Source organism: Bos mutus, chromosome 24 (assembly GCF_027580195.1).
Source record: "Bos mutus isolate GX-2022 chromosome 24, NWIPB_WYAK_1.1, whole genome shotgun sequence".
NCBI lineage: Eukaryota > Metazoa > Chordata > Mammalia > Artiodactyla > Bovidae > Bos > Bos mutus.
The window spans coordinates 46,699,182-46,718,436 of NC_091640.1; the positions used below are offsets into that span (position 1 = coordinate 46,699,182).

General features: G+C 40.0%; 1 protein-coding gene across 14 annotated transcripts in view; it reads right to left on the bottom strand.

Annotated features, from left to right (window-relative positions):
* PIAS2 (protein inhibitor of activated STAT 2) overlaps window positions 1–19,255 on the bottom strand; it is a 103,974-nt gene that overhangs the window by 83,002 nt on the left and 1,717 nt on the right. For 2 of the 14 annotated variants that reach the window (XM_070361748.1, XM_070361749.1), the window contains exon 2: window positions 2,018–2,106. The exons of 10 other annotated variants lie outside the window; for them this stretch is intronic. Coding sequence is in view for 1 of the 4 variants with exons in the window: in XM_070361745.1 (XP_070217846.1) it covers window positions 1,008–1,016 (9 nt within the window). In the remaining 3 variants the exon portion in view is untranslated. 2 more of the 14 variants (XM_070361747.1, XM_070361745.1) reach the window with 2 other exon arrangements.

Genomic DNA, 19,255 nt, shown 5'->3' on the forward strand with positions numbered 1-19,255 from the left:
AAGACAATTCCTACCCGAGTCTCACCAAAGCGTTTTATAGATATACATGAGGTTATTCTAAAATTTGTATGGAAAGGCAAAGGAACTAGAGATTAAGGGGATGGAAAGGAAATAGGTGTGGCTATAAAAACAATAATATGAGTGATGCTTGTGGTGATGGAAATGGTCTGTACCTTGTGTCAATGTCAATACCCTGACTGTGCTATTGTACTACAGTTTAGCAAGGCATTATCAACGGGGTACCTGGATAAAGAGGACACAGATGTCTCTGTTGCCTCTGTATTCCTTCTGACAATTGTCAGCGAATTAACAATTATCTTAATAAAAAATTTAAAGTATAAAGACCAACATTATTACAGCAGATTAATTTTTTAATTCAATACCACGACATTCATAAGAGATAAAACTAAAATAAAAGAACACAAAAATGTAGGAGGGGAAATTTTAAAAATCAGGCAGAATAAGATGGCCTAAAAATAAATAAATAAATAATAGGTATGTTAATATCAAACAACAGTATGTAACTGAAAAAGCATTATTAGATATAAAGAGGAACTACAGAGAGTAAAAGTTTCAATTCAACAGCAATATGATAAATTCAAATTTTCATGTACTAGTAACAATTATAAAATGTCTTTTAAAAAGCTGATATAAACTACAAAGAAAATTGAAAAATAATTCTAGCAGAAGAATAACATCTACTCTTAAAAAACAAAGATATAAGATTCTAACAATAGAATTAACAAGTCTAATACTAGACACATATAAAATTTTTCACCAACAACTATAAAATACACTGTTTTCAAATACAAAAAAACTCTCCAAATTCAAAAAGTCTCAACAGATTTCCAAGGACTGTATCCCCATAGATCACACTACCTAGCCACAACACAAATCAATGACCAAATTAACTAAAAGAATGCCAGCATGTTTAGAAATAAAACTTTTAAAATATTTTTATTTATTTATTTGCATCAAGTCTTAGCTGCAGGACATGGGATCTTTACTTGGGGCATGCAGGATCTAGTTACCCGACCAGGGAGAGAACCAGGGCTCTCTGCATTGGGAGCTTTGGAGTCTTAGCCACAGGACCACCAGGCAAGTCCTCTGCAAATAAAAGTTTTAAAGAACTCATAAATTAAGAATTCATCCCTTGTGTGATTCAGGGAAAGCAAATACATAGCTATTCATGATCTTAAATGTCTATTAAAATGCTGAAAATTAATAAGCAAGTCATCCAACTTAAGAAATTAGAAAAATAGAAATAAACCCAACAGAAATAAAGAACAGAAATTAAGGAGGGAAAGGATACGTTAAAGAGCATATAAAAGACAGAAACTTGATTATCTGAAAGGGTTTTTTTTTTTTTAATTGGCATTTTTAGCTTTTAAAACTAAGCAAGAAAAAGGCAACACTAAAAAAAAGATTAAAAGGACATTAACTACAAATCTGCCATAAACTCAAGAATGTGGATGAAATGGACAACTTCCTATTAAAGTATAACCTACCAAAATCAGTTTGAAAATTGAAAATAGGAGCAATCCTGTAACCAAAGCAACTGAGTCAGTGATTAAGATGTGTCCCAATTCTACAAGGAAGTTCTACCAAACACTCAAGAAACAAATCTTTCTAATCTCACATAAACTCCTCCAAAAGAAAGAGGAAAAGTATATATACTTTATTATGAGGAAATATTACTCATTATTAAAGCCAAAATCGTACGTTAACTACATTCAAACTGAGTCCAATAATGGAAAAAAGGGACAGACCAGGGTAGACTTAATATTCGAAACACAAATTTGGTTTAAATATTAGAAAACAAATCAGTGTATTTCATCACGTTAATAGGTTAACAGAAGAAAAACATAAGACCCTCTCAAAAGATGCAGAAAAAGTTTTTGATAAAATTCAACATCCATTCATTTTTCTTTTCAATTAGCAAACTTGCAATAGGAAGGAACATCCTTAACCTGAAAAGATTATCTACAATAAACCTACAGCAAGCATCATACTTAACTGTGAAACTCTGAAAGCATTCCCTTTAAAATCAGGAACAAGATCAGGATGCCCCCATCACCGCTTCTATTCAACATTGTACTGGAGATCCTAGCCAGCACATTAAGACAAGAAAAAGAAAGAAGAAAAAAAAAAAGCATAAGAATTGGAAAGGAGGAAACAAAGAGGTCATTATTCACAGATCTGTCTACACAGAAAATCCAAAAGAATTCTATATACAATTTATCACAATTAGAACAATACCAAGTCCATTATACAAAGTCAAATTGTACTTCTTTACACCAGCAAGGTAGAAAATATAGTTTTTAAAGATACCGTTACTGATTTGACACAAAAATAAGGTACCTAGAAATAAATCTAACAAAATACTTGCAATCGTTTTTTGAAACTGTTAGAAGAAAATTATAAAAACTTTATTGAATTAGACTGTAAAAGACCTAAGTGAATGAATATTGCCACGTTCGTGCTTAAGAAACAGTAACAAAATGTCAGTTTCCTTCAAATTGGTTTACAAATTCAATGCATTTCCCATCAAAACCCCAACAGCTGTGCACGTATCTATAGAACTTTAAAAACTGATCCTAAAATTATATGGAGGAGCAAACCACCAAGAAGTTTTGAGGAGCTACAAGGCAGGAGGACTTGGCCTACTTCTGTGTCCCTCAATGACTGACTAGATGGTTTCATACCAACTCTATGAAAACTTTAAAACTGAACATAATTTAAGAAAAAATAAATTGTTGGAAGGCAAGAAGCACAATAAAGGCAGTAAGAACCTGGAAGGCCAAGACTGTGGAAAGAAGGGAAGCCTAGAATATGGAATCTAATATTTGATGCCTCTTTTCCCCTGGAGATACCTGCCAAAGGAAAGGGGGCAATGGGGAAGTTAAGAAATCAAACAGAACTTTAAATACACTTATAGGGCTGGGAAAACTGAGAAGATATTTGCAAAATACAACATACAAGCCCTGGTATCTGGGATACGTTAATAAACTCCTACAAATCAGTATGAAAAAGACAGATGGCCCAATACAAAAATGGGAAAAGACTTAGCAAGCCACCTCACAAAAGACCAAAAGGTGTATTAAAAAGGGCTTAACATCGTTAATCATTACGGAATTCAAATGAAAACCAGTGAACATCCACCAAAATGTCTAAAATTAAAAGGATGGATGAGAAAGCACAAGAAGCAACTGGAACTCTATTACTTTGCTAGCGGAAGGAAATTAACAAAAAACTACAACTGTATACAACAATACGGATGAATCTCGCAAACAAAACTGAGAAGAAAAAATGAGACACAAAAAATATACACTACACTATACAGGTCCATTTAAATAAGATTCAAAAAACAAGCAAAACTAGTGTAAGATGTTCAAGTCTGGCCAGTAGGTATCTTCTGAGGAGGAGGAGGTTAGTCACTGGGAAAGGACTCACAGGAATGGATGCCAGTCATGTTCTATTTCTTGCTGTGCTCTGCTTACTTCCATATGCCCTATAGCAGTAGAAGTCTGTTTTTATGGGAGCTGTTAAAAAGTTAAAGTAATTAAAACTATGTGATGGTGCTGTCAGACTAAGAAACTAGTCTAGAAAGTATAGATAGATTCAATCGTGGAACTACTACAAATCAGGAGGAAATTTTTTTAAAAAACTGAGCCATAAAAGGGAACGAATTTGAGTCAGCTGAACTGATGTGGATGAACCTTGAGCCTATTATACAGAATGAAGAAAGTCAGGAGGAGAAAAACAAATACTGTATATCAATGCATATATATGGGACCTAGAATAAACGGTACTGATGAACCTATATGCAGGGCAGAAACAGAGACACAGAAGTATAGAACAGACTTGTGGACACAGTCTGGAAAGGAGAGGGTCTGATGAACTGAGAGCGTTGAAAAATACACGTTACCAATGTAGACAACGGACTTGTGAACACAGCAGAGGAAGGAGAGGGCGGGACAGACTGAGAGAGCGGCACTGAAGCATATACACTGCCATGTGTAAAACACATAACTTGTAGGAAGTTGCTTAAAACAAGGAACTCAATCCTGTGTCTGTGACAACTTAGAGGGGTGGGATGGGGGAGAGGGAGGGAGGCTGAAGAGGGAGGGAATCTATGTGTACCCAGAGCCGATTCATAACGCTGTACAGCAGAAACCAACACAACACTGTAAAACAACTCTACCCCAATAAAAATATATATATTAAAAAAAAAGAAACCTAGTACAAACATGGGCAAAAGACATGAATAGAATCTCAGATGAGGGAAGAACACGTTAACCAGCACAGTAAAAGATGCTCAAACTCATTAGCAAAAATCAAAAAATTGAAAACTAAAAAGTGATATTTTATACTCTCCAGCAAAAACTTCTGAAGTTTAATAAAAGTGCTAAGTAATGAAAACCTCTACATTACTGGAGGAAGTAAATACTGATACAATACTCTTTAGAAAATAACCTAGCATTATCCAGTATTGTTGAAGATGCAAGTATCTTTAATTCCCAGCAATGCAATGCTACTCCTAGAATTTCTACAGTAAAACATATTGTATTAAATATTCACATTAAATGAGATCGACAAAGATTACAAATAGCATCGTATCAATGCAAGTTAACTTTGTTCACAAAGTAAGTTACTTGTGTGTGTGTGTGCGCACACACACATTTTCAGAGCTTTTTGGATTTCAGACATATAGAAGAGAGATTTAGGCGCCTGCTATAGGAGGGGGAAAAAGGAAATTTTTCCAACAAGAAACAATAAACTAGTATTTACATTTACACAATGGAAATTCAAAAACAATGATAAACCAAAACATCCCAAATACATACAGCATTATTCAATTTGTATAAAATTTTAAAACACACACACTAATTATAAAAAATATGCATATATAAAACTTGTGATTTATATATATATAATTTTATATCTATATAATGTGGATGTAATCAGAGAAGGGCACCCTGCTGGTCTAATGAACTATTTCTTAACTAGGATGGTGTGCACATGAATGTTTATTTACCTATACCTTACCTGGTATAAGACCTTCCCTGGTTGCTCAGACAGTAAAGTGTCTGCCTGCAATGCGGGAGGACCTGGGTTCTATCCCTGGGTTGGGAAGATCCCCCGGAGAAGGAAATGGCAACCCACTCCAGTACTCTTGCCTGGTAAATCCCATGGACGGAGGAGCCTGGCTGGCTACAGTCCATGGGGTCACAAAGTGTCAGACACGACTGAGTGACTTCATTCATTCATTCATTCCCTGGTATAAACAATCTTTTGAATCTATTAAATAATTTAAATATTTAAGTTTATTAATTAGCATGATACACACCAATACATACATCACTAATGAAAGTGAAGTCACTAAGTCGTGTCCGACTCTTTGGGGCCCCATGGACTACAGCTTACCAGGCTCCTCCATCCATGGGATTTTCCAGGCAAGAGTACTGGAGTGGGTTGCCATTTCCTTCTCTAGAGGATCTTCCCAACCCAGGGATTGAACCTGGGTCTCCCACATTGTAGGCAGATGCTTTACCATCTGAGCCACCAGGGAATATTCCCCATTATCAATTCAGAAAACAATCAAGAGAACTTTTTTAAAGGAATTAGAATCCTAAGAGAGTTCAAGATATTTTTCCCCCATAAATCAAGGACAGGTTGCTATTTTAAAAAATGAAGAGGGAGCAGAAAGAAATATAGGATAAAGCTCTTCTAAATCAAAAATATAATCACTAAAATAAATTTTATGGACGAGTTCTAAGACAAGTCAAGGAAATCTTCCAGAATGTAAACAAATAAAACGTCAACTTAGGAAATCTAGCATTTACCCGTCAAGAGTCTCAGAGAAAAGAGGAAAGAAATTATCAAAAAAACAAAAAATAATTCCCCAGACCTGAAAAGCCTTACCACTGAAAAGGTTCCACCAGAAGGAATGAAAAAGGCCCACAACTAAACACAGTTCACAAGCCAAAGATAAGGAGATAACCAAAGGTTGTAAACAAGGCTTCCACAAAAGGATAACCATCAGATTTGCAACAGATCTCATCAGCAATACTGGGTGTTTTAAATTCCAAAAGCAAAGCTTTCAAAATTCAGTAGGAAAAACTGTATTACCAACTTACAATTCTGTATCTAAATTTTCCACTAGGAACAAAAGCAAGTCATTTTTTAAATGTTCAAGAAATCAGAAAGTTTATCACCTGCTTATCGTTTCTAAAACAACTACTTGGGTCAGGGACAGGGATTGGGATACTGGGCTCAGCAGCATATACAGCATGGACAAACAGCACAGGAACTATACTCAATATCCTCTGACAAACCCGAATGGGAAAGAACATGAAAATATAAACAGGTGACTGAGTCACTTGCTGTAGAGCAGAAACTAACACATTACAAACCAACTATACTTGAACAAAATTAAAAAAATAAAACAACTATTCAAGATTATATTCCAGTAAAATCAAAAAGGAGTTTAAAAAAGAGAAAGACATGAGATGCAAACAACAAACCAAACCCAGGAGTGCAATGTAATCTCAGGATAACAGATGTAGAAAGCAAGATCTAGATCTAGAAAGCAGCTCTAGAAAGCAAACTGCCCAATTATAAAAGGCTGAGAGCTCCAGAAAACCCATCTTCAAGAAAAGTTGAATGGTTATAGGATGAAAACACGTTGCAATATTAAAGTTTTAACAGTGATTTCCAAGAGCTATCCACAATCAAGCCAGGTGTTGTAATATTACTAATTTAAGGAGCCCGGGTTTAACAACACAGAAGCTCCACACTACTCGGTTCTACAGTAACTACTTACTTATATCCGCGCACAAATCACAAGGCTGGCTATTAGTATTCAATTTGTAGAATCTTTCTGTAGAAGCACAGGAAAGTTTAGAAAAGTTGTAAGCCATAATATAAAAGTTACAAATCTTGACAACGCAATAGAAAATGAAGGCTAGAATGGGAAAGAAGGGTAGTTGTACAGTCACACAGTCATGCCCAACTCTTTGTGACCCCACAGACTGCAGCACACCAGGCTTCCCTGTCCTTCACCATCTCCCGGAGCTGGCTCAAACTCGTGTCTATTGAGTCAATGATGCCATCCAACCACCTTATCTTCTATGGTACCCTTCTCCTCCCACCTTCAATCTTTCCCAGCATCAGGGTCTTTTCTAATGAGTTGGTTCTTCACATCAGGTGGCCGAAGTATTGGAGTTTCAGCTTCAACATCAGTCCTTCCAATGAATACACAGGACTGATCTCCCCCAGGATGGACTGGTTGGATCTCCTTGCAGTCCAAGGGACTCTCAATAGTCTTCTCCAACATCACAGTTCAAAAGCACCAATTCTTCAGCGCTCAGCCTTCTTTACGGTCCAACTCTCACATCCATACATGACAAGGGTGGAAGCAGGGAGAACAAAAGGAAAATGGTGGGTGTTAAATCCTCTCTAAGACTGGAAATGAGTGTCTAAAACTGATGGGTCAAAAACAGAAATCTGGAGAGTCAATGTGTTGGAAAAACACCACCGTAGCAGTAAAGCGTTAGGAAAACATTAGAAAAATACCAACCCACCAAAGCAGTAAAGCAGTAAAACATATTTCTTTAGTTCTGACTCTAGTCTCCAAAGCCTGAAGGTCCTTGGGGAGGGGCAACAGAGAGGAGGCAGCCTAGAATTCACAGTGGGAAAAAACAGAAATCTGGGACTTCCTGGTGGTCCAGTCGTTAAGAACCCTCCAACCAATGCACAGGACACCAGTTCAATCCCTGGTCCAGGAAGTTTCCATACAACTAAGCCCTAATGCCCCAACTCCTGAACCCACATGTTGTTACTACTGAAGCCCACGCTCAAGAGCCTGTGATGCACAAGAAGCCACTGCAATGAGAAGAGCAGGCACCGCAACAAGAGGAGCCCCACTCCCTGCAAAGACAGAAAGCTCGTGCACAGCAATGAGGACCCAGCTTAGCTAAAAACAGTAACAATAATAAAACAATAATGCAATTAAAAGAAATGCAAACTTCATTAGCATGATTACAATTAGTTTTTTAAAAAGCAAAGAACAAAAGAAACAGAAATGTAACTATTACGAAAAGTTTAAAATATAATCAACTGCATTAGGAACAAAACTGTACCTCCTAGAAATCAAAGTGCTGAGGCCGGTAGAAAATACAATGACCTGAATTTCTTATCTACTAGGGAGTCAAGCAACAGATACTGTTTAGAATCGAAAGAAAAGTCAAGACATAGAAAGATATGCGGTTTTTTTTGACTTTTGGAATTAACCTAAAAAAAAAAAACCTAAAGAGAACCCTCATTAAAGGCAGTAATATCAGGATTTAAGAAAGAAATTTTTTTTAAAACATTTTCTGCCCTTTCATTTAAAAAAAGAATCAAAGAAAAAGATGAAAAAAAGAAATAAGAAATTTAAAAATATTAAACCATTTCCAACTTGGGGAAAAAAGTCAAATAATGTCTAAGGTCATACAGTTGAAATCTATGCGTGCCCAATTAAAAAAAAAAGCTCTTAATCTAGATCTGCTTTTTACTGACTTATATGAATAATCATATGGAGAGCTCTGAACGTCTGTTAAGTTTATATTGTTCTCTGAAGTCACACATTAAAAAAAAAAACCTTTGTTTCAAAAAAATCTAGGGAAATTGGCATGCCACTAGTGGATTCAAAATGAACATTCATATAGGACAGTTTAGACTATGACACCAACTGATTTCATATCACATTTACTTCAGTTGTGAATTTCTTAAATTCAGATTCCTGAATAAAAAGTCTAGCTATCAAGACAACTCAACAGGGAAAGAATTTTTAACAAATCGTCCTGGGAAAACTGGATATCCACATGCAAAGGAAATTTTATCTCCACCTCACACCATAAACAAAAATTACCTCAAAACGGATAAACAATCTATATGTAAAAATTAAAACTATAAACTCTAGATGAAAACAGGAATAAATCTTTGACACTCCATAAGGCAATGGTTTCTTAGATTTGACATCAAAAGCACAAGCAACAAAGAACAAACAGATAAAATTCAAAACATTTGTGCTTCAAAGTATGTAACAAAGAAAATGAAGTACAGTCCACAAAAAGGAAAAAGATACTTGAAAACCATATATCTGACAAAGAACTTATACCTCAAATATATAAAGAACATAAACAATAATAAAAAAATCAAATAACCCAATTTAAAAAATGAGCAAAAGGCTTGGATAGACATTTTTCCAAAGAAGATGTACAGATAGCCAATAAACACATGAAAACATGCTCAACATCGAGTCACCAGGAAAATGTGAACCAAAACCACAAGATACCACTTCACATCCATGAGGTCAAGTATGTGGAGAAATCATAACATATACATTTCTGGTAGGAATGAAAAATGGTGTAGCAGTTGGAAAAAGAGTTGGACAGTTTCTTAAGAACTTAAGAGTTACATGACCCAGCAACTACGTTCTTAGGTGTCTATCCAAGAAAATCAAAAACATTATGTCCACACAGGACTTATACACTTAGAGATGAATGCTCACACTAATCAAAATGTGGAAATCACCCAAATGTACATAAACTCATGAAAGAACAAACAAAATGTGGTATATTTCGTACAACAGAATATTAGTCAACCATAAAAAAGAAAGAAGTACTGATACATGCTACAATAACAAACCTGGAAAGATTATATGTTAAGTCAAAGAAATCCCATGATTCTTTCCAAGAAAGGCCACATGTGACACTGTGTTACTAGGAAATGTCCAGAATAGGCCAATCCATAGAGCCAAAGTGGACCAGTAGATGCTGAGGGCTGGGAGAAGGAGAACACAGGAAGGGACTGACAGTGACATGGGTTTCTTTGGGGTGATGAAAATGTCCTGAAACTCAATAGTGGTGACAGCTGCACAACTTTGCAAATTGACCACAACCACTAAAAGGCTGAATTTTATGGTATGACAATTATATTGCAAGAAAAAAAATGTTTTAATAGCTAAGATCCAATTCAGGAAAACAAAGGCACAAATGTTGACAAAAGACAAACATCTGGAGGATCTAATGGTTAGAAAAATGTCACCTTTATCAGAATAAATATTCATGTATACCAGAGAGATGGTGCTGACCTAAGGAGCAAACACACAAAAAGGTCTACTACAGCTAAGAATACCTGGTTTACTATGAAAAATTATCTATTTCACTTTAAATTAAATATCTGGTTTTGAATCTGCTTTCATCAATATGATCTCAAATGGAAGCCCTCCTGGAAATTGAGTTGTGTCCACTAATAACCGCTTTGAGTTACATGGTGGATTCTGTTACGTCTATTGTATTAGTCTACTTCTTGGCCCAATAGACGGGAACTTGGAGGGATGAGGAGCTCTAACCTCAACACCCTCGTTCCCCACTAACTTCCCATTTTCCCTCTGTATCCCAAGAGCACCCAAAGGTACCAGGATGGCAAGTAAGGAACCAAATACTCAAGTCTTTTAGGCAGAAAATCTTCTGTTACAGAATTACTTAAGCCTTAAGCCTCTGAGTAGATTTTCTGTGTCTGGTGTACTAGTATCTATTAAGTGATAATCACTGGCTCTTTCACTAGATTCTTACAAACACATTCATTCTCATTCTCTGACACACAAAAGATAACTCTCAGTGCACAAAAGGAAGGGAATGAGGAATACATGAGACAACCTTAAAAAAAAAAAAGTCACTACAATAGATCCCACTCCACCCGCAACCTTGGGAGAAGTGCAAAGAGTAGGCTGACCAGGTTAAATCGTAACAGGGACCTTTTTAAGGAGCGCACCAGTAGCGTACTGAAATTACGCAACTGGAGAAGACAAGGGTAGAAAGGGTGCTCTGGCTGAAGAGATGAAGGACTTCAGACGACAGCTATTCTGCCTCTCCTCCACCACTGCGCTTGCCTCCTAGAGGCTATTCTGGAGGAAGAAAGCAGGACAGCAGCGGTGACAAAGGTCCAGGCCACCAGACTGTCTGAGCATGTTCCAGATTAATCACAACTAGTTAGTTAATTCACAAACTATTAGGGTGGCACAAAAGTAGCTCCGGTTTTGGACCATGAATTTTAAGTCGTTAGGCTCAAATACATCTTTATTAATCAAAATAGGAATCGTCACAATCAACAATCAATGTTTGCCAATGAGAAATAAGTTTGTTTACTTCTGCAGCATAAATATCCATGCTCCAGGATTCGACGAACTCTTGGAAAGCATTTTCTGCCTCCTGCTGGTTGCAGAAGCATTTTCCTGGCAAAAAGTTGTCGAGATGCTTGAAGACGACAAGTGTAGAAAAGGGTAGTCGGTTGGCAAGAGGTGGTCAGGTGAATATGGCAGATAAGGCAAAACTTCATAGCCCAATCTGTTCAACTTTTGAAACGCTGGTTGTACGATACGCAGTTGGGCGCTGTAGTGGAAACTGGGCCGGTTCTGTTGACCAGCGCCAGCTGCAGGCGCTGCAGTTTTCAGTGCGTCTCATCGATTTGCTGAGCATACTTCTCAGATGTAAGGGTTTCGCAGGGACTGAGAAAGCTGCAGTGGATCAGACAGGCAGCAGACCTCCAGACAGTGACCCTGACCTTCTTTTGATGTAAGTTTGGCTTTAGGAAGTGCTTTGGAGCTTCTCGGTTCATCCACTAAGTTGGCTGCCAGTTGTTGTATAAAATTCACTCGTCATTGCACATCACAATCCAATTGAGAAACCTTTCATTACTCTTTGTAGAATAACAGATGACAACATTTTTCAAAACGATGATTTTTTTTGATTTGCAGTCAGCTCGTGCAGCACCCACTAACGGAGCTTCATGACCTCTCCAATTTGCTTCAAACGCTCAACGACCATAGAGCGGTCAATGCTGAGTTCTTCAGCAACTTCTTGCATACTTGTAGGAGGATCAGCTTCAAGGATTGCTCTCAGTTGGTCGGCGTCTACTTCTGCCGACCGGCCACTGCCCTCCTCGTTTTCAAGGCTCTCGTCTGCTTTGCCAAACTTCCGAACAAGCACTGCACTGTGCACTCGTTGGGAGTTGCCTGACCCAATGTGCTGCTGATGTTGCAAGTTGCCTCTGATGCTTTATGACCAATTTTGAATTCAAATAACAAAAACTGTTCGAATTTGCTTTTTGTCTAACATTATTTCTATAGTCTAAATAAACATAAAATAAACAGCAAGTAATAGTCATTAGCAAAAAAAATACAGCAAGAAATACATATTAAAATGATGTATATCACAACATTCAAGAACGTATTCCAGTATCAAACGTCAAAGTTCAACAAAGAAAAGCCACAATTACTTTTGCACCAACCTAATAAATCACAACCTCCTAACAACATAAACACTTTCAACAAGCAACAGTTGAACTGAATAAATTCTTCTCTGACACATTTACAATCAAATCTCAGACCCGCCAGACACGCTGGGAGGGTGCAAACAAAACCCTGTGCACTCGAGAATGGAGGGAAAGGAGCAGTGACCCCCCACAGGAGACTGAGCCAGACCTGCCTTTGAGTGTGTGAGGGTCTCCTGTGGAGGCCCGGGTCAGCAGCCACCTGCCGCAGGGACGGGGGCTCTGAGTGCAGACCTGGGAGGCGCGGCAAGTGGCCGAAGTCCTCCTGGAGGAGGTCACCATGAGACCGGCCCAGGTAAGCCGAGTAGACAACCCACAAACTGGAGAACAATCGTAACAAAGAAGTTTCTCGCGCTGTTGCCAAAGTTCTAGGGCCCACAACAAATTTCCTAGCCTGGGGATCGGGCAAAAGGACTGAGATCCCCCAGGGAATTTGAATTTGAAGGCCAGTGGGATTTGATTACAGAATTTCCACAGGACTGGGGAAACAGACTCCTGGAGGATACAATAAAACCTCATGCCCACCAGGACCCAGAAGAAAGGAGAAGTGACCCCACAAAAAGACTGAGCCAGACTTCCCCACGGGTGTGCGGGAGTCTCTGGAGGAGTCGTGGGTCGACAGTGGCCTGCCGTGGGGTCAGAGGCACTGACTACAACAGTCCTGGGAGCCGCAGTGTGCTGACATAGGTCTTTTTGAAGGAGGTGGTCATTATCACCATTATCCCTACCATAGTTTGGCCTCAGGCCAAACTACAGGGAAGGAACACAGCCCCACCCATTAACAGAAAACTGGATTAAAGGTTTACTGAGCATGGCCTTACCCACCAGAGCAAGACCCAATTTCCCCCCACAGCCAGTCCCTTTCATCAGAAGCCTGCACAAGCCTTTTATTCTCATCCATCAGAGGGCAGAATGAAAACCACAATCACAGAAAACTAACCAAACTGATCACATCGACCACAGCCTTGTCTAACTCAATGAAAACTATGAGCCATGCCATGCTCATAGTTTCATGGCTCATAGTTTCATGGCTCATAGCCATGCCATGCCACCCAAGGTGGACAGGTCACGATGGAGAGTTCTGACAATACACGGTCCACTGGAGAAGGGAACGGTAAACTACTTCAGCATTCTTGCCTTGAGAAGCCCATGAACAGTATGAAAAGGCGTAAAGATAGTAGGACACTGAAAGATGAACTCCCCAGATCAGTAGGTGCCCAGTAAACTGGAGAAGAGCAAAGAAACAGCTCTAGAAGGAATGAAGAGGCTGAGCCAAAGTGGAAACAACGCCCAGTTGTGGCTGTGTCTGGTGGTGAAAAGAAAGCCCAGCGCTGTAAAGAACAACATTGCATAGGAACCTGGAATGTTAGGTCGATGATCAAGGTAAACTCAGTTCAGTTGCTCAGTCGCATATGACTCTTTGCAACATCATGGACTGCAGCAAGCCAGGCTTCCCGGTCCATCACCAACTCCCGGAGCTTACTCAAACTCATGTCCATCGAGTCGGTGATACCACCCAACCACCTCATCCTCGGTCGTCCCCTTCTCCTCCCGCCTTCAATTGTTCCCAGCATCAGGGTCTTTTCCAATGAGTCAGTTCTTCACATCAGGTGGCCAAAGTATTGGAGTTTCAGCTGCACCATCAGTCCTTCCAGTGAATATTCAAGAATGATCTCCTTTAGGATGGACTGATTGGATCTCCCTGCTGTCCAAGAGACTCTCAAGAGCCTTCTCCAACACCACAGTTCAAAAGCATCAATTCTTCAGCGCTCAGCTTTCTTTACAGTCCAACTCTCACATCCGTACATGACTACGGGAAAACCCATAGCTTTGACTAGATGGACCTTTGTTGGCAAGGCAAATTGGAAGTGGTCAAACAGGAGATGGCAAGAGTGAACATAATATTATAGTAAGCAGTGAACTAAAATGGACTGTAATCGGCAATTTTAATTCAGATGACTATCTACTACTGTGGTCAAGAATCCCTTAGAAGAAATGAAGTAGCCCTCCTAGTCAACAAAAGAGTACGATGCAGTACTTGCGTGCTACCTCAAAAACAACAGAATGATCTGTTTGTTTCCAAGGCAAACCATTCAACATCACAGTAATCCAATAATGCCGAAGAAGTTGAAGTTGAAAGGTTCTATGAAGACCTAAAGGAGAAGACGATGGCACCCCACTCCAGTACTCTTGCCTGGAAAATCCCATGGACGGAGGAGCCTGCTAGGCTGCGGTCCATGGGGCCGCTGAGAGTCGGACACGACTGAGCGACTTCACTTTCACTTGTCACTTTCATGCATTGGAAAAGGCAATGGCAACCCACTCCAGTGTTCTTGCCTGGAGAATCCCAGGGACGGGGGAGCCTGGTGGGCTGCCGTCTATGGGGTCCCACAGAGTCGGACACGACTGAAGTGACTTAGCATAGCATAGCATGAAGACCTAACCATTCAACATCACAGTAATCCAAGTCTATGCCCCAACCACTAGTGCCAAAGAAGCTGAATTTGAATGGTTCTATGCAGACCTATAAGACCTAGAACTAACACCCAAAAAAGATATCCTTTCATCACAGGGGAATGGAATGCAAAAGTAGGAAGTCAGGAGATACCTGATCTAACAGGCAAGTTTGGCCTTGGAGTACAAAATGAAGGGCAAAGGTTAACAGAGTTTTGCCAAGAGAATACACTGGTCATAGCAAACACCGTCTTCCAACAACACAAGAGAAGACTCTACACATGGACATCACCAGGTGGTCAACACCGAAATCAGACTGATTATATTCTTTGGAGCCAAAAATACAGAAGCTCTATACAGTCAGCAAAAACAAGATCAGGAGCTGACTGTGGCTCAGATCATGAACTCCTTATTGCCAAATTCAGACTTAAATTGAAGAAAGTAGGGAAAACCACTAGTCCATTCAGGTATGACCTAAATCAAATCCCTTACGATTATACAGTGGAAGTGACAAATAGATTCAAGGGATCAGATCTGATAGAGTGCCTGAAGAACTATGGACGGAAGTTGGTGATATTGTAGAGGAGGCAGTGATCAAAACCATCCCCAAGAAAAAAGAAATGCAAAAAGGCAAAATGCTTGTCTGAGGAGGCCTTACAAATAGCTGAGAAAAGAAAAGCAAAAAGCAAAGAGAAAAAGGAAAAATGTACCCATCTGAATGCAGAGTTCCACAGAATAACAAGGAAAGATAAGTAAGCCTTCCTCAGCGATCAATGCACAGAAATAGAGGAAAAAATAAAATGGGAAAGACTAGAGCTCTCTTCAAGAAAATTAGAGATACCAAGGGAACATTTCATGCAAAGATGGGTACAATAAAGGACAGAAATGGTATGGACCTAACAAGCAGAAGAGATTAAGAAGAGATGGCAAGAATACACAGAACTGACCTTAATGACCCAGATAACCACAATGGTATGATCACTCATCTACAGCCAGACATCCTGGAGTGTGAAGTCAAGTGGGCCTTACAAAGCATCACTACAAACAAAGCTAGTGGAGATGACAGAATTCCAGTTGAGCTATTTCAAATTCTAAAAGATGATGCTGTGAAAGCGCTGCACTCATTATGCCAGCAAATTTGGAAAACTCAGCAGTGGCCACAGGACTGGAAAAGGTCAGTGTTCATTCCAATCCCAAAGAAGGGCGATACCAAAGAATGTTCCAACTACCACACAATTTCACTCATTTCACATGCTAGCAAAGTAATGCTCAAAATTCTCCAAGCTAGGCTTCAACAGTACGTGAACCGAGAACTTCCAGATGTTCACGCTGGATTAAGAAAAAGCAGAGGAACCAGAGATCAAATTGACAACGTCCATCGATCATGGGAAATGCAAGGGAATTCCAGAAGAACATCTATGTCTGCTTCATTGACTACAATAAAGTCTTCAACTGTGTGGATCACAGCAAATTGTGGAAAATTCTTAAAAGACAGTAATACCAGACCACCTACTGCCTCCTGCGAAACCTGTATGCAGGTCAAGAAGCAACAGTGAGAACCAGACATGGAACAGACTGGTTCCAAATTGGGAAAGGAGTACATCAAGGCTGTATACTGTCACCCTGCTTATTTAACTTACATACAGAGTATATCATGCAAAATGCTGGCTGGATGAAGCACAAGCTGGAATTAAGAAATATCAATAACCTCAGCTAGGCAGATGACACCACCCTTATGGCAGAAAACAAAGAGGAACCAAAGTGCCTCTTCATGAAGGTGAAAGAGGAGTGAAAAAGCTGGCTTAAAACTCAACATTCAAAAAATGAAGATCATGGCATCCGGTCCCATCACATCATGGCAAATAGATGGGAAAATAATGTAAACAGTGACAGACTTTATTTTCCTGGGCTCCAAAATCACTGCAGAAGGTGACTGCAGCCATGAAATTAAAACCCAGATAGCGTATTAAAACGCAGAGGCACTACCTTGCTGACCAAGACCCATACAGTCAAAGCTAGTTGTTCCAAGAGTCACGTGTGGATGTGAGAGTTGGACCAGAAAGAAGGCTGAGTGCCGATACTTTCGAACTGTGATGTTGAAAAAGATTCGAGAGTCCCTTGGAGTGCAAGGAGATCAAACTAGTCAATTCTGAAGAAAATCAATCCTAAATATTCATTAGAAGGATTGATACTGAAGCTGAAGCTCCAATATTTTGGTCACGTGACGCAAAGAGCCAACTCACTGGAAAAGACCTTGCTGCTGGGAAAGACTGAAGGCAGGAGATGGGGACGACAGAGGAGTGGCTGGCTAGATGGCATCACCGATTCATCACCGACATGAATTTGAGCAAACTCTGGGAGATGGTGAAGGACAGGGAAGCCTGGCGTGCTGCAGTCCATGGGGTTGAAAGAGTCGGACACGACTGAGCGACTGAACAACAGCACCTTGAAAGCTTCTAACACATGATGCATTATTGTAATCATCTTTGTTTGTTGATGTTGTTTAGTTGCTCAGTCCTGTCTCACTCCTTGTGAACAGAGACCATAGCCCTCCAAGCACCTCTGTCCATGGGATTCGCCAGGCAAGAATACTGGAATGGGTAGCCATTTCCTGCTCCAGGGGATCTTCCCAACCCAGGGACTGACCTGGCATCTCATGCATTGGCAGGCTTCTTTACCACTGAGTCATCTGGGAAGCCCAATATGACCCTCATCTCCTGGCTTAAGTGCTCAGCCAATCAGATCCTCTCTCCCCTAAGAACTGAAGGGAGTGTGCTGGTATTCTGCTGGTCACCTGAACTGCAAGAGGCAAAATGTAGGGATGTCACACTCTGCCATGACTGGACAAGAGTTCTAGTACTGGCCCACAAGACAGTCTCAAAAACGGAAATTGTCAGGCAGCCTCTTAAGGGTCTACAGGAGTGGCCCCATCAAATGACGCCCCTCCCCCAAGAAAAGCAAAGGCACAGGAGTCACTGAAGCACAGTGAGGTCTAAATTCCCAAAATTCCTTCCCCAAATTCTGGACCTTCTGTACAGGAGACACCAGCATTAGCCAGCAGTGACCTGCTCTTGTGACATGGGCTTCTAGGAAGTGGCCCTGAGTCATAATGGACAAAGATAAAGGAAATCTTCTGAGTGGCATTATGAGCCAAACATGCAACATTCAGGTCTGCTGGCCATTTCCTCTACAGCCAAGAATTTAGGCAACAAACCAATGCCTGTGATTTTTCCCCGTCCGTGAATTTACTTCACTATCCCTCTGATCGTCAAAATATACTCTGATTCAGAAACCATTTAGAAAACACTTAATGTGTCTTCCTCTTTTCCTCCTTTCTAATTCGATTTTTAGCCAGTTGTCTGGTTTTCCCCTCAATATTATGTCATATAAGCAGGGTATCATTGTTTATCATTCAATTTAGTTCACAGAGTGCTGGAGGACAGGTAGGGGACACCCCATGGACCTCAAGGAAACTGGACAGAGCAGTACAGCTTAGACTCTGAGGAGCGCTGACTCTGAAGTTAGACCTAAATTAAAAATCCCAGGTCTTCCCAGTATCAAGCTGTGCGACTTCCGTCTGGTTATTCAACCACTCTGGGCCTCACTTTTTGTGAGAACTATTTAAATAAGTATGTATGTAAAGTTCTGAAACCAGAGCCAGGCACATAATAAGCACTTTATTATAATGGATATCTGCCACCATCATCATCAAGGTTTGCAATGAGGAGTCTACAATGAGGGAGAGCTACAGCACATCTTTAAGTGCAAACGATGCTATTAAGCAGTATGGCAAAATCTGGGGTGATAACTCAGTGTTTGCATAGCTCATACCCTCCTCACTTCTGAAAAATTTCCTGTTTCCTAAGGCAACCTGTCGGGAAGGGGCCATCTTCTAGCAAGTGTAGGAAGCAAAGACAGCTAATTTACAGAAAAAAAAATGATGATGATCCACAAAATAAAATGGGAGAGAAGAGAGGGCTGAGGGCTGGAGACGAGAGTGGAGGGAGGTAAGGGGAGATAAAGACAGAAAGAGAAAAATCTTGGTTTTCAACCACTTTCCAGTTCCTGGTTCCACTGCAACCTATAAGCACTGACTGCCTTTTCTGCCCTCCATTGTTGTTCAGTTGATAAGTCATGTCCTACTCTTTTGCAATCCCGTGGACTGGAGTCTGCCAGGCTCCTGTGTTCATGGGATTTCCCAGGCAAGAATATTGGAGTGGGCTGCCATTTCGTTCTCCAAGGGATCTTCCTGACCCACGGATCGAACCCGCCATCTCCTGCACTGCAAATGGGTTCTTTACCACTGAGCCACCAGGGAAGCCCTTTTTGCCTTTCACCAATAAATTCTCCACTTTTTATTAAGCTGTGACCAACATTTGTAAAAGTCTAACACAAGTCTTGGGAAAGTTTTCATCAACAACAA